General features: G+C 42.9%; 1 protein-coding gene across 1 annotated transcript in view; it reads right to left on the bottom strand.

The window, feature by feature from the left end:
- Positions 1-2,610: 2,610 nt before the first annotated feature.
- LOC135055444 (thyrotropin-releasing hormone receptor-like) overlaps positions 2,611-16,003 on the bottom strand; it is a 282,094-nt gene continuing 268,701 nt past the window's right edge. Inside the window, exon 3 of the mRNA XM_063959541.1 lies at positions 2,611-8,881. Within this exon, the coding sequence (XP_063815611.1) occupies positions 8,471-8,881 (411 nt within the window). The 3' untranslated portion in view covers positions 2,611-8,470. The remainder of the gene's footprint in view (positions 8,882-16,003) is intronic.

Raw genomic sequence — 16,003 nt, 5'->3', positions numbered from 1 at the left:
GGTTTATTAATACAATATATATAAAAGTCATACAGTGAAACAACTAGTCTGGACTTAGGACTTATAGGAGAAAAATCCAAAAACCCTGTACTGAAAAGCTGATAAATTAATTAAATCCAGCAATTGTGGTGTAAGTGGCAACAATTTGCAACATGCTTATAAGGCATTAAAAACTCTATCGTATCCTGGATGTAAATTGAAATACTGAAATAGAGGATGATTCACAAGCTTTTACACGGTGTTGCAGTCCCGTGAATATGGTGTTTAACTCAGTTATTTAAATACGCTCCGATGTAAGGTGAAAGCAAAGTTACCTATCCCGTGGGCTGGTTATAACCAAGTGTCCTCAGTTAAGTTGTCCTGCAATGCCCACCATGTAGCTGTTACTGGGAGGGGGAGTGCAGAAGTGCACTGAGCAGAGTCTTGTAATGGAGGCGATGTTAGGATGTGCAGATGCTGCTGCAGAGACTGTGTTGCCGGTGCAGCTCGGCGGAGCACGATGACAGAGGCGGCGTGCAGAGAATGAATGAGCTGCTGCAGGGACTGCAATACCGGTGCCGCCCGTATGGTATAGATAAAGATGCTTGTTAGGCAGGGTATAGCGGTCCAGTAGGTAAACAATGAGGGGTCCTAATGCGCTCCACATGACTTTCTCAAAGAGTTTTTATTGCCTTATATGCATGTTGCAAATTGTTGCCACTCACACAACAATTGCTGGCTTTAATTAATTCATCAGATTTTCAGTACAGGGTATTTGGACATTTCTCCTAGAAGTCATGAGTCCAGACTAGTTGTTTCACTGTATGACTTTTATGTATATTGTATTAATAAACCTCTTTTTTAATATATCTCTGCATACGTCAGCTTCCTCTTATTTATTTCCCCAATTCCATTGCGCAGCTGGGTTTTTTTTCCATTTCTAGTTTCTTCTATTAAGGCATGTACACTGTGCCTACACAGCAGCGCATTGAAACTGTGGAACTTTCTATATAATAATTTATTACTAGGCGCTTTATAGCAGTTTTTGTTTGTTTTAGTCTTGCTATTATTGTAACTGAGTATAACTTATTTCATACTTACATGTTTTCAGTGTTGTAACTTAGATAAATAAATAATTATCTTTTATGAAATGTCTTGTGTCAGTCTCCATATTTAACACATTATAGCCCAGAACCTAGTTGCTTGAGTATTTTCAACCGACAACACCACCTCTTGTCAAAGGCGGAATCCAATCGATTAGCATGAAATGTAGCATCGTCGCCCAAAGTCTGCCAAATGGTTTATCAGTGTTGACTTTAATGAAAACCAAGTACATAGACAAACTACTGTATGCTTTGCTATACTTCATATAACATTTTTTTCTTGTTTTGCTAACAATCATCCACAAGGACAAATAACTGAACAGGCAAGTGGATGAAGGTGTTAGAACATTTAGAAGAAACTGAGATATTTGGAGTTATAGATAAATTATTAGAACTTAAGATAGAGCATATATGTTTAATTAAAATTGACTGAGGTACTGCTAAAGGGTTCTATTTATTAAGCCTTGGAGAGAGATAAAGTGGATGGAGATAAAGTACCAATCAACAAGCTCTTGTCATTTTTCAAACACAGCCTGTAACATGGCAGTTAGGAGCTGATTGGCTGGTACTTCAGCTCAGTCCACTTTGGCCCTCATTCCGAGTTGTTCGCTCGCTCTTTTTCATCGCATCACAGCGATTTTCCGCAAACTGCGCATGCGCAATGTTCGCACTACGGCTGCGCCAAGTAAATTTGCTAAGAAGTTTGGTATTTTACTCACGGCATTATGAGGTTTTTTCTTCGTTCTGGTGATCGTAGTGTGATTGACAGGAAGTGGGTGTTTCTGGGCGGAAACTGCCCGTTTTATGGGTGTGTGTGAAAAAACGCTGCCGTTTCTGGGAGAAACGCGGGAGTGGCTGGAGAAACGGGGGAGTGTCTGGGCGAACGCTGGGTGTGTTTGTGACATCAAACCAGGAACGAAACTGACTGAACTGATCGCAGTCGCAGAGTAAGTGTGGAGCTACTCAGAAACTGCAAAGAAATTTCTATTCGCAATTTTGAGAATCTTTCGTTCGCAATTTTGATAAGCTAAGATTCACTCCCAGTAGGCGGCGGCTTAGCGTGTGCAATGCTGCTAAAAGCAGCTAGCGAGCGAACAACTCGGAATGAGGGCCTTTATCTCTCTCCATGGATTAGTAAATAGACCTCAAGTCACCTGTGGTCAAGCATGAATATACTTTGAACCTGGACTGTTAGCGTGCCTTGAAAACTGCGTTTGGGAACTGCTGAAGTAGACTTTCTTTTCCTCATAAGATATGCCGTTTTTTCTTTAACTTTATCTTTTGAGGATTCCACCATATACTGTACAAAGAATGTGAAGGACCAAATTAAAATTAAACCTTTGTATGCCCCAAGTTGGCACTTTATCATTATTTAGCCATCGAGAATCATTTACTGCACTAGGAGGCACCTTCTTGCCTTTTCACAGATTTATAGGCTCTCCAGGATTTTTTCTGAGATAAGGTGGAAAACTGACCAAAGTGTTGCTACATGTGTGCACAATAATGATACTCACACAGTATTATCACCATCTTGCATTTATTCACAATCTTGCAGTATCATGTAACAGTGCAGGCTATGGACTGATATAAACAGATTTGGGATTGATAAAGCTACATAGATAGAATAAAGCATGACTAACAAAACGAAGCTTATTTACTTACATATTTAAAAAGCAATAAAGCCGTCATTCATAATACATTTTGGAGAGGTATTTTAAGTTGATATGTGATTTTAGACAATATAAGGACCATTTGCAGACCAATGCATGCAGTCATACCATGGTACAGAGAGGTCATTTACAAACTACAAAGTCCTCTTTGGTGGTGCAGCGTGCTTGGAGCTTCTCAGGTCACCTACGTTTCCACCAAAGCACATTGGTTGTGGAAGTGCAGATCTCTGGACTGACTGAAAGGAGAGGTAAAACAGGCAATGCTTGCATTACCTGCAGTAGGAGCATGACTTTGCACCTAGATTTGCAGAACAGTGCAAATTACACAAAATACATTCAGAGCAAGATGGAAATTAAATAAATAGTGTCTTTTATGGGTGTTCCTTGCTTTGAAGATTTCTTGTAATCCTATCATTTTAATTTAATCTAATTTTGCATTGTAAAATAATGTTTTGCATGCACATATTTCCAATGTCATAAAATAGTCCCTGTGTCCCCTCACTCATGATTAATATAAGCCATAAATGAAGGTAAACTGAAAAGCAGTAGTACTAAAGTGGTAGAAGGTTTTCTATGTGACATTTACCCTGTTGCTCAGTGCATTGGCAAGAGATATGTCTGTCTCCCGCAAACCTAGATACTTTAAGTTTGCGGAGGCATCTTCAGAGACTGGCGAGTAGGAGTGCATCTTCCCAATGTCTAAGGATGGCTATCTAGGTGCATTGGTGCAACACCAAATCGATTGCACATTAAGCTGTGACGAATGAGACTTCTACTGTATGTGATGTATGTACTGGCTTGTATGTATTAAATTCTTTGACTATTGTACACTGGAAACATGGGCCCTCATTCCGAGTTGTTCGCTCGGTATTTTTCATCGCATCGCAGTGAAATTCCGCTTAGTACGCATGCGCAATGTTCGCACTGCGACTGCGCCAAGTAACTTTACTATGATGAAAGTAATTTTACTCACGGCTTTTTCTTCGCTCCGGCGATCGTAATGTGATTGACAGGAAATGGGTGTTACTGGGCGGAAACACGGCGTTTCAGGGGCGTGTGGTTGAAAACGCTACCGTTTCCGGAAAAAACGCAGGAGTGGCCGGGGAAACGGTGGGAGTGCCTGGGCGAACGCTGGGTGTGTTTGTGACGTCAACCAGGAACGACAAGCACTGAACTGATCGCACAGGCAGAGTAAGTCTGAAGCTACTCTGAAACTGCTAAGTAGTTAGTAATCGCAATATTGCGAATACATCGGTCGCAATTTTAAGAAGCTAAGATTCACTCCCAGTAGGCGGCGGCTTAGCGTGTGTAACTCTGCTAAATTCGCCTTGCGACCGATCAACTCGGAATGAGGGCCTTGGAAATGAAAGGTAAGCATAGAAACACACAGTGCAAGGTTACATAGTACCTGGGAACACCAATTCCATTTCACCTTTAAAAACTGGAGCCCAGTGGGTATCTGGTTGATAGATCTACAGTAAAAAGATAGACAGTCAACAGGTCGACCCCAAATGGTTGAGATGCTTTAAGTCGAAAGGTTCAAAAGGTCGACATGACAATGGGAGATACACATATTTATTTATTCTTCAAATTTTTCATCATTTACCATCCATGTAGACTACGATTGGGAATAGTAACCTGTGCTGAGCACCACGGCAGTGGAGCGAGGCACCTTGCCTGAAGTGTGGCAAGGAAAACTAGCCCAGGAGGGTACACATTTCCACTAATTTGGCTCAGATATGGTGAAACATACAAAATGACACCAAAAAAACTTGTGTCGACCATTTTCATGTAGACCTTTTGTACTATGTACCTTTACCATATCGACATTTTAACCCTGTCAACCTTTTGACATCGACCTATTGCCTATCTTTATACTTTAGATCTATTGAACCACACCCGCCCAGTGTTGCTGGCTCTGGTTACATTATCGGTCATTTACAACTGCAAAGCTTGCAAACTTATAATGTCTCTTTATCAGCACAAGTACACACCCAGTTCTCTGCCCTTGGAGTCACCGACAGAAAATGATTCTGCGAACAGCACAGCAAAATTATTTATACGCATGAAAATGCAGATAATGAAACATAATTTCAAAATCCAACCTGTAAACATTTAAAGACCAATTATTTAAATTTTTTAAAATATTCTTAAAATACTATTCAGTTTAACCGCATTTGTGGCTTATAATGTGTATGAGGGATAAGGGACAGTGGGCCTGTCCTCATCACTTTTATGCGTTGTAATCTTCTGATTGCATTAGTCAGGGCAGAGAAATGCTCTTTCCCATAGACATACAAGTGCCACTGTTCCATTAATGACAGACTGAGACTTTATCTCTGGCGCCCCCTAAGTGGCAGGAAAATGATGGCCATCTGCTGTGAGGAAAAGGCTGTGCGCCTTTCTACAATACAGGCAATGGACTCTCCTCATTATGCAATTTATGTCATTTCAGCCCTCGGCTCAAACTAAATCTGATTACTGTTTTTTGGCACACTCATGTGCCTACTCCTTATTCAAGAAACAATACCCCCAATATACCAATTACTCATTACTAAATTCTGCACTGGGGGCTCTTGATGACTTTGAAGCTTCCACTTAAACATCTCCTCTAGGATTAAAAAGCTTGTAAATGTGGTCAATAATTAAATATTTGAAAATTGTAAAGATAATTGATCTTCCCAAATGTTCCCTGAATCATCTAAAACATTGAAATTGATGTAAATAAAGTGCTATGTTTAGATAATTGTAATACATTTATGCTCATAAGTAGATGGGTCACAAAGGAATAACATCACCTGCTTGAAATAAAATATCAAATACAATGGGGGTTATTCTGATGTGAAAGCAAACCAAAAAAGTTAGCAACTGGGCAAAACCATGCTGCACTGCAGGTTGGGCAGATATAACATGTGCAGAGAGATTCTGATGTGAGTTGGGTCAGGGGTGGAACTCCCAAAGACAATGGAGCCAGTTGCCGCTGGGCTCCAGCCCTAAAGGAGGCACTTCCTCAATTGTCCCCCGTGTCCTTCCCGCAGAGAGGAGCCAAGCCACCATGCAGATTGCAAAGCGCATATCATAATAAGCGGCACTCCTCCCGTGTGATCTGGTCTCCCTTCTCTGCGTCTCGTGACATGTGACCCGCGACCTGAGCGAGGTGAGCGTGTTGTGTGACTGAGAAGCCAGGAGCGTGGAGACAGTGTGCGGTGAGGCGGCATGCACAAGGGGGCCATCACTGTTGCAGAATAGGAGAAATAAGCGCAGCAGCAGTGGTACAACAGTTGCACCATAACAGTAGCAGACAACATTGCAGTAAGTGCAAGCCCTATGGGGGTGCAGGAGAGGGGGTAGTTGCAGTGGGGAAGGGGATGACTCGAGGGGTGCATTCTAGATATATAAAACGTGTTTATATAGTGTCTGTGGAAGTGCTAGAAAGATAATATAAAATTAATGTAAACTAATAAAAACATAAAAGTAAAAATGTATAAAAGTAAAAATATAAATCAATGTCTACAACTCTTTTGTGGGTAAGATTATTACCTGCTCCTTCATTGAAGGGAATATCTTTCCCTAACTCACCCTAGTCCACCATTATTCATCCTCCAGTGATATCCAGCTGCTGTAGTCGGGCTTGCTGATTAAACACATACAAGATCCATCTGGCAGCAGGTGTGCATAACTCGGCTCCGGCTTTCATGCTTTTCCATGCGCTCTCTGTTTTGCAGTGTCTGTGAGGTGGCTGAATGTAATTACTGCTGCTTCAAATGTTTGTTGGTATTGTAAGTTGTGTGAGGTGTCGGGTCCGTGCAGCGGCAAGTGTAGAAGATGCTGCTCCAGTTGTTTTTCATTAAACCATTTACTAGACAAAACGCTTTGAAGCCTATTATCATGGCTACCAACAACTCCTAACTTTTAAACCACACATTAAAGTCAGAGCTGGAGCCGTATCTACTACACTTGTCACCTCACACAGCTAACAATTCCAATAAAGAATCAAAACAGCAGTAATTACATTCAGCCGCCTCACGGACACTGCAAAACAGGAGTGGTGCAGTGTAATGTGTATAAGGAGCGATACAGTGAGGTGTAACATCAACAAGTAGTGATATGGTGCAGTGTAATGTGTATAAGGAGCAATGCAGTTCGGTGTAATGTGTATAAGGAGCGATTTGTGCAGGGTAATCTGTATAAGGAGCAATGCGGTGTGGTGTAATGTGTATAAGGAGCGATTCATGCAGGGTAATGTGTATAAGGAGCAATGCGGTGCAGTGTAATGTGTATAAGGAGTGATACGGTGCGGTGTAATGTGTATAGGGAGCAACACAGTGAGGCGTAATGTGAATAAGAAACACAATTGCATGAGGTAATGTGAATAAGGGTCACTACACTATCGTGTGATATAATGTGGATAACATTGCACTAGTGTGTTGCATAATTTGAATTGAGGGTACTATTCTGTGGCCATGTGCCTTCCCAGCATGAAACATGCCCCATTTTGGCCCACGCACCTTGGTGTGCACGGTTCCTATTACAAATTAGAGGGTGGGGGGTGCCAATAGTTTTGTTGGCAAGGGAACCAAAATGAGGATTGCTATGGGTGACGGGGTGATGGGTGTTGCTGGCTCCTGCTGTGATGCTGGGTGCTGTGCTGGGAGATGGGTACTGGGTCAGAAGTGGAACTAATGCCAGTGCTAGGGGCACCAGCCAAAATCTTGCCTAGGGCATCAAATTGTTTAGGGCCTGTTATATATCCATCTATCTATCTATCTATCTATCTATCTATCTATCTATCTATCTATCTATCTATCTATCTAAAATAATCAAGCAGTGTACCCAGCACTCCTCCTTAGTGAAATAAACTGCACCTGGTGCCTGGAATAACAGTGGGGGGGACACCAACATTTATCTTGCCTCCTGGCAACTGGGATGAAGTTACGCCACTGGGTGGGGTGTGTCCAAACTGAAATCTAAATTGCAGTGCAAAAATAAAGCTGTCTAACATTTGTGGGCTACATACAAAAGCAGACTGTATTTACACTGCACAGAAAAAATATAAATGTATTTCCCCCCCCCTTGAATTGCAAAATGGTTTGTTCCAGATACAAACTTGTGTGCTTTTTCTGCCTTGCTTCCAAATCTGAATCAGGCCCAATGTATCTCATAGTAGGCTGAGCCAGAATTCTGCTTAACTCTGCTCATACATCTTACTGTATAAATTATATATATATATTCTATTAACAAGTACAAAACTCTATTTACAAATCATTCCTTAACCGTTATTTACAGGGAAATTATGAAGATTGTCTCCATAGAATACATTACCCAGCCAGGGCTGTTCAACAACAACAACAACACACAGCCATTAGAAGTAACCATAAAGCACAAATGAACATGGACACTTTAACTTACAATGTAGATAATGTACAATGATCAGTGTCAATTTCAGATCCAATAATGTCATAATGTATTAAAATAATAAATACTTTATATTTATCTTGTAAATAAAAACACACTGAAGAATACACAGAACGTGTAGAAACCTGGCACTAATGCAAAGTTCAGTTGCTGCTACAATATGTACATTTGTTTTCACTTAAAGTGGACCCATCACCTACACTTAGTAGATGCAGTGAGTCCACTTTAATTTGCGCAACACTGTTACCAATACACGACACTGAGAAGGATAATGCTCATTGATTGTATAGCACTTTATATATATTATGCTACACTGTATGTTGTGGTGGTGTCTATGCATTTCTCTGTAAAGATGACTTTTTTAGATGGAAATCCATTGAGGTCCTCCTGCACAGTGAGGTCGTGGTCGGGGCTGTCATGGGAACTGTCTTTCATCACACTGTAATACACAGGCACGTTGTACTTAGCAGCCCTTTCTGTCCTTTTCGGCTCACATTTGCACAAGTTCTTGAAGGCAGCCCTGAACTTTTGTGACATCAGATTGTAAATGATTGGGTTGATAGCACTGTTAAGGTAGATAGACATTCTGCAGAACAACAGGAACCATACGTTGAGGTATGGTGGATCCATGAAGGAATTCACCACCACTAGGGTACGATAGGGCATCCATAGGAGAGCAAATAAGATGACCACCACAGCCAACATTTTGGTGACCTGTTGGAGACAAATAGATACAATAGAAATTAGGATCCAAATACAGGAACTATGCAACTTTTCTTGACTCTACAACAAAATAAAAGCACTTTCTTCTTAATAAACCCCCAAAGTTTTCATTTAGGGAAATACCATTGCAATGGTGTTGGTTCCACAAGAAATACTAAGTTTTACAGTATATCTGGCGTCTTTCATTTTTCATCAAAGCCCTTTACATTTTCAGTTTAGATTGGCAAGACTTTTTGTCCTTGAATATGATACACTGGGCCCGATTCAGAGATGTAGGCAAATGCCGTCACAGCTGTGAATTTGTATGCAGCGGCTGTGCAAAAATATGGAAATGTCGCAGCCGCTGGGATCTGTATGGAGATGCTCACTGGAGGCATTGCTGAACCGCCGCTTGTGTACAAAGATGCAACCATCAGCCATAGGGTCATGCAGCATGGCCGCTGGAAGTAAGGCACCAAAGCCATTGTAACGGGCATACTGCGTAATGATCGGAAAACACATCTGCATTTCAGTAACCACTCCTCTGTTACCTTCCACAAATGGTCCCTCACTGTCAATTACTTTGCAAATAAATTCTCTCTATGGGGCTAATTCAGACCTAATCGCTGCTCTGCGTGTTCGCACAGCAGCGATCAGGTCTGAAGTGCATATGCGCCGGTGCTGCAGTGCGCCGGCGCATGGCAGACAGCTGACGGCTGTCTTAGCCCTGCGATCGACTCTGCCCGATTGACAGGCAGAGGCGGTCGCTGGGAGGGAGGGGGTGGGCCAGTGGTGTTTGGCCGCCATTTAGGGGGCACGGTCTGGGCAATGCAGGCATGCCCGGACCATTGGGGGGCGGGCAGCAGCGGCTGCGTGACGTCACACGCAGCTGATGCGACCCGGGCAGCGATGAGTAGCTCCCTGCCAGCGCGCAGGAGCTGCGCTGGCTAGGAGCTACTCCTACAGTACAAAAGCATCGCCGATGTGCAGTGCTTTTGTACTTGTTAGACGGGGTGGGGTCTGACATGCGGAGCGGAGTAGCCCTGTGCTGGGCATCCCCCAGCATGTCAGTGTGACTGATCGTAGATGTGCTAAATTTAGCACATCTACGATCAGGTCTGAATTACCCTCTATGTCCACCGTCGCAAGACCATGCACCGTGCAACTTATATGCATCTATAATGGACAAAAAAATTGCTCCACTGCGTACATCAACATTGTGTTCACTCTGAATCAGACCCAATACTTGGTGGATAAAATTGTATGCATCTAGTAAAAGACTTAACAGGGACGTTCTTTAAGGCAATGTAAATATACCTGTTGGAAACCATTCAGGAAAATCTGGTAATTGAATATATTTACAAAAGCTGGAAGAAGTCCTACACAAACCAATAAAAGCTACGTCCCTGAATGTGGAAAACCAAGTAAAATTCCTCTCGATCAAAAACTTTCCAAATAGCTCCTATATTGTATTACAAGACACATTTGCTTTCAATAGCTATTTTATCTTTGAAAATATCATGCCATGCTGCTAAAATATTATATATTGTAGAAAAATCAATATTTCTCTTCTTTCTTTATATAACACGAACATATGGCATTTCATAGTTCTATAAAATAAGAGAGGGACACAAACAAAAAGGAAAGGTGAGAGGAACATGCTCCATAAAGTTATTTATTAACATTTTTTTACTAAAGATTTAAAATATTTTTTATAAATGCCTTTGACTGAAAAGTCATCAACAAGATGAGCTGCATAGCGATTTAATCATCCTTAGAAAAAGCACAATAGCTAAGTACTGCTGATTGTGTGATCCCTAGTAGCGGCTCGCTTCATGGGTCCTGAGGCCCATGCTCTGCTCTTCTCAGCATACATAGGGCCGATGCATGATCGGTGGAGATCAAGAGCAGACTGTGGTCCTACAGAGTTTCTCATCACAAAACTCTATAGCATGGAGTGCCAAGGTGGTACCTATATACGTTCAATGATCATGTTGTCTAATGCATGACAAAATCACCAAATTGCAAAGATGAAACATATATGTTTTCTGAAATACTGAACTCTCTTGATAATGTGGATCCAGAAAAGAGTTCCCATATCTAAGCTTTATACTAACAGCAGTTTCCGCATGATCCTAATATCACTGATATTGATTAATAGCTGAATACAAGAGATAGCAGAGATATTGCCTACATTGATTGGTTTCAGAAATAATGTTGCTTGCAGTGTACTAAACGTCAGAGACAAATATATCCAAAAGGAAGTTTGCTTTTCATTTTGTACAATAACTGTTTCTCCACCTTTTGCTTGTATATAAGTTCCCACCTATTAATATTACTTCCCCTGTGAAATAAATATGGGCAGAGGGCCCATACTTTTGCAGGATTTTGATTCTACTGGAAATGTTGATGGTGCAAAGAGTGCAATCGTCACATTAGCACTCTTCATTTCCTAAAATATTGTTATTTTCACAGGAGTCTCATACTAAGGAGCATATGTACAGTATTCATTAGCAGGTCTTATACCTGATAATCAGTTTGTTCAATGGATATCTCATTAATCATTTTGGAACTAATGGGGGGAATGTAATAGGGTGTAAGAAATCAACCTGGTTTTGGCATGTAAATGATTGCCAATTTAAAAGAACAGGAAAACTCTTACAAAATCTCTCATATCCTGATTCTCACACCCTATTACATTCCCCCCAATATGTTAAACATTCTTTCATTAACATGGATTTTTTTTAATGAACACTTACTGTATTCTCACTGGATTGCCTACCATAAATTACCTGCTATGGACTACTTTATTTATTTAACTATATGCCCTGTTACATATCATGTAAGAACTGATTGTATTTTTACTTAATTTAATGCCACAAGGTTGAAGTGATTAATTATGTTCTACATTTTTTAATACATGTATTAGTTTCGTAGCGCATGCAGCGGGGAGGTTCTGAGTACCCATTAACACCCCCATGATGAACCAAATTATTTTCTTCAGAGATGGAGACACCTTGTCTATGTCTCTGCATGAGCCTTGGGCCCCCTGATCACAGCAGCCTGACCACTCCGAGTTCAGCTGTCCACGCTTCTGCATCAGGTGACTTTCATATCCATACCACCTGATGCAGAACGCTGACAGCAGAACCAGCAGCGAGGCAGAGGATCTGTGCTACCCAGCAGTCACGCAGGAGGTCCGTAGCTCCTGTAGCAGCAAGATGTCTCTGCTGTGTGTATGTATGCTATGTGTGTGTGTGTGTGTGTGTTTGTGTGTGTGTGTGTGTGTGTGTGTATGCCTTGTGTGTCTTTTTAAGTAGGCTGTGTGTATGTATGGTGCAAATATGATGCCGATATTGCCATCGATGGTGATATTGTATGTGGCCATCGATGGCAACCTACTATACAAGGGAGGACCATCGATGGTTTCTCCAACCGATGGTCATCCCTTTTTTTGGCTGATCAGAACCTGGGGGTGGGGTTTCGCATGTTCGGTGGTGGAGCTATGCTCCGTGTCTCTGCACTTTGGGGGAAAAATAAAAAAATTGTTATGCTGGGACAGCGATGGAGGGAAACCATCTGGTTCTCCTCCATCGACGGCAAAAGTATTCTTCATCAGCCATAAACCATCGATGACTATGAATCATTGATGGCCAATGGCCGCCCTACTTTGGTTTCAGTCTTTGCATATGAGTTCATAGCCTAGATACGTGTTTCCCAACCTTGGTACTCAAGGCAACACTAACAGTCCAGGTGTTGGTGACATCCATGCTTGAACACAGAGTTATAAATCAAAATAACTGATATATTAATTAAGTCACCTTTGCTCAAGTATGGCTATTCATAAAACCTGGTCTGTTAGTGTGCCTTGAAGTCTGTGGTTGGAAACCCCTGGCGTAGATCTTTCCTTGGGTTCCGTTCTATTCAAAATACACGTATGAGTCTAAATACAGTATATGTAACACTTGTTTCTCATTATAGAAGATTTTCGCAGTGTCTACATTTGTCATAGCTCCTAATTTGACACAAATATTCCCTTCTATTTAGTTGCACATTGTATTACTTTTCTACCATGCCGCCCACAGCGTCTCCAACTGCTGCTTACTTTCCCCGAAACATAAATACGTCTATCGCCTGTATGGTTCATGATCTCCAAATTGTTTTATTTCCATATCTCAGCACGTAGTAAATAAATAGCTTGGCTTGTATTCCTTTTATGAAGTGGAATTAGAGTGGAAGCTGGAACATTAATTGTCTCCCTTTGCTGGTTGATAGATACACTACATCATGAATCTTCACATATACATTTTACATTCAATGACCTACTTTAGATAAACAGTGCAATGTATTCATAGCTATCAGTATTTACTTAATGTGTGCAAATAGTAATTATATTAATACACAGTAATTATATTAAGACACATCTGGTGTTGACTTATAACTATGCAATTCTAATCTTGATGCAGCCTACAAGTCACAACTTAGCTCAGGCCTGACCAAACTGTGGCTCTCCAGCTCTTGTGAAACTACAGGTCCCAGCATACCCTCCCACCGATCAGCTGGTAAGGCATGCTACAAGTCGGCCAGGCATGATTTTTGTTACATTTGATATCATCACAATTCTAAAGTGACCAGATTAACTCATTTGAGCCTTGTACGATCAATGAGTTAGAACTGCAGTTAATGTGTGATGCGCTCTTCACTTTAAAGGGCAACTAAATCAAGAACCGCTGTATAAAATGCACTAATCAGTCATAACTAGATGATTTTTTAATAGCTAAAGTGGAACTGAGCACTTACATAGCCCACGGCTGTTAGACAATGATTAAAATGTGTGTCAAAAAGCTTAAACAGCAAAACAGAATCTAAGAATGTGACTTTTTATCACATTACTGACCAGGGACGGATCTAGACTTTTCTTTAGGGGGGGGCGGTTTACTGTTTAATCTTGACTCCTCCCTCTACAGTCCCAACTCCTCCCATCTGCAATCCTAACTCCTCCTCTCTCAATTCTGACTGAACTTTTTGAGTGAGACTGAGATAGAGCTTTGTGATTGTTCTATGTACATGTGACTGTGCTATGGGGTAATTGTATTTATTAGCCCTAGTACCCACACACCAGCAAGTGAGGGGCAAATGCTCTGTAACCCTTGCTCTCCTGGCTCCTCTGTGCTGCTGTGGTATAAGCTGCAGCACATCGTTCTGACTCAGGTTCTCCACGGAGAGCTCTCTACTGCTCAAAAGTGGGCGTGGCTATGACTGTTTTAGGGGGGGCCGTCGCCCCCTTCGCCCCCCCCTAGATCCGCCCTGTTACTGACCAGTCTCTTCTGTATGTAAATTGGGGAATCTGTTTCTAGGAAATTGCTAAATAAACACTCTGTACTTTTTTAAAGTGATGCCAGATACAGATGCTCTTGCATAATTTGCAGCTTTTAAGGGCAGTTTTTTCTCTTGAGAAAAGAATGTAGAGAGACAAAGTGGAGAAAGTCAACTAATCAGCCCCTAACTGCCATGTTAAACTATGCTGCAGTTTGTTAATGTCTTTGCCTGCTTTCATTCATAGTTTTTGTACTCTACTCTAGTCATTCTTTCAATAAAATCATACCATGGCACCAGGGCAGTAGAGAGTCTGGCCGCAGGCCCAGCGGAACCCGCTAAGCAAAGGGATGCAGTGCAGGGAGGCTCCAGGCTGGACAGGCGCTTTACCATCCCTGTGCTGCGCCTGGGCCCACTGCTGCTACTGCCGGCTGCTGTGCCTGACACACTGACAGCAGCGGCGCCGGCAGCTTGAAGCCTCCTCCCTCCTCCTCTGTGACAGCACCACAGTACTCGCCCAAAAAGGGGGTGGGGCTACAGGGGGCCTAAGGGGCGGGGCTACATGGCAGCAGGCTGGTACAGATCCTGCCTGCCAGCCAGACAGCCAGATTGGTAAGTGGATGGAAAGACTGAGTGAGAGAATGAAAGTGTATATGTGTGTGTATGTGAGTGTGTATGTGTGTGTGTGTGTTGTAGGGGTGTATCTACTCCATGGCCAGTATGGTGCTCGCCAGCAGCGCCGGCCGAGGTAGGGTGTCGCCCAGTGGTGCCTTCCGCGGTCAAGGGGTAAAATTGTATAGTAGTCCCGAAATACTTAATCATGGCAGTGGCCGCAAGCTCCACTCCATCCTGTGTGACTTTGTAGAGCCCTGTTCTCTCCTCTCCCATCTGCTACCCCGGCAACAGGAAAGGAGGATGACTGCTCCCACCCCTGTTGTGTGTGTACTCTGCTTTGTACCATTGGACGCAATGTTTGCAGCCAGTGCCGGCACAACCCGCTCAGCAAGGGTATGCAATGCAGGGAGATGCCGGGCAGTGGAGGTGCTCTCCCCACACTGCTACCCTCTGTTGCTGCCGGCTGTCTCCCTGCAGTAGGGATCTCCCCGTTGTCCCGTCGGGATCCCGCTACATACCTTGGTGCATTGGAGGGTGACTGTATCCCTGACAAGCCTCTGACGGCTGTGGCTTAGTGCTGAATCCCACTGCCTGTCCTCAGGAGGGAGGGAGCAGGCTGCACTGGCTGCTGCAGTCCCTCGCTCCACACCTCTTCTATAGTTGTCTTGTCCTGCTGGAAGTTGCCTTCACTGCTAGTCCCAACTGTTCCTCTCTGCCATCCTGTGGACGGGAACAGTAGGATTCTCTGGCGAGTGGGACCACGGCGGTTGTAATACCGATGCCGGGATCCCAAAGTTGAAGCCTAACCTTAACCCCCCCCGTAGCCTAAACCTAAACCCACCTCCGTGGCTTACCTGCCTTGAGGCCCACTGGATATTTTTTTCCGTGATTCCGACTGTACCCTCCTGGATGCCGGTGTCGGCATTCAGAATAGGGTTGGTATTCTGGCGTCGGTATTCTGACTGCCGGGATACAGACAGCCAGGATCCTGACTGCATCCCCTGTGGACTGCTGCATTGGAGGTAGCTGCTCTCCTGCTGTCCCCCCCTGCCATTTTCACTCCCCTTCTCCCCTCCTGTCAACATAAAGATGTAGCCATGCTCATCATGTGCACACTCATTGCGGCATGATGCGAACGCACCGCACCGTAACTGGCTGCAATGGCGTTCACTCCATAGATGTTAATATGTGCATGTGTGTACA

The sequence above is a fragment of the Pseudophryne corroboree genome, chromosome 3, assembly GCF_028390025.1.
Source record: "Pseudophryne corroboree isolate aPseCor3 chromosome 3, aPseCor3.hap2, whole genome shotgun sequence".
NCBI lineage: Eukaryota > Metazoa > Chordata > Amphibia > Anura > Myobatrachidae > Pseudophryne > Pseudophryne corroboree.
This window is presented reverse-complemented; position numbering and strand designations above follow the sequence as displayed.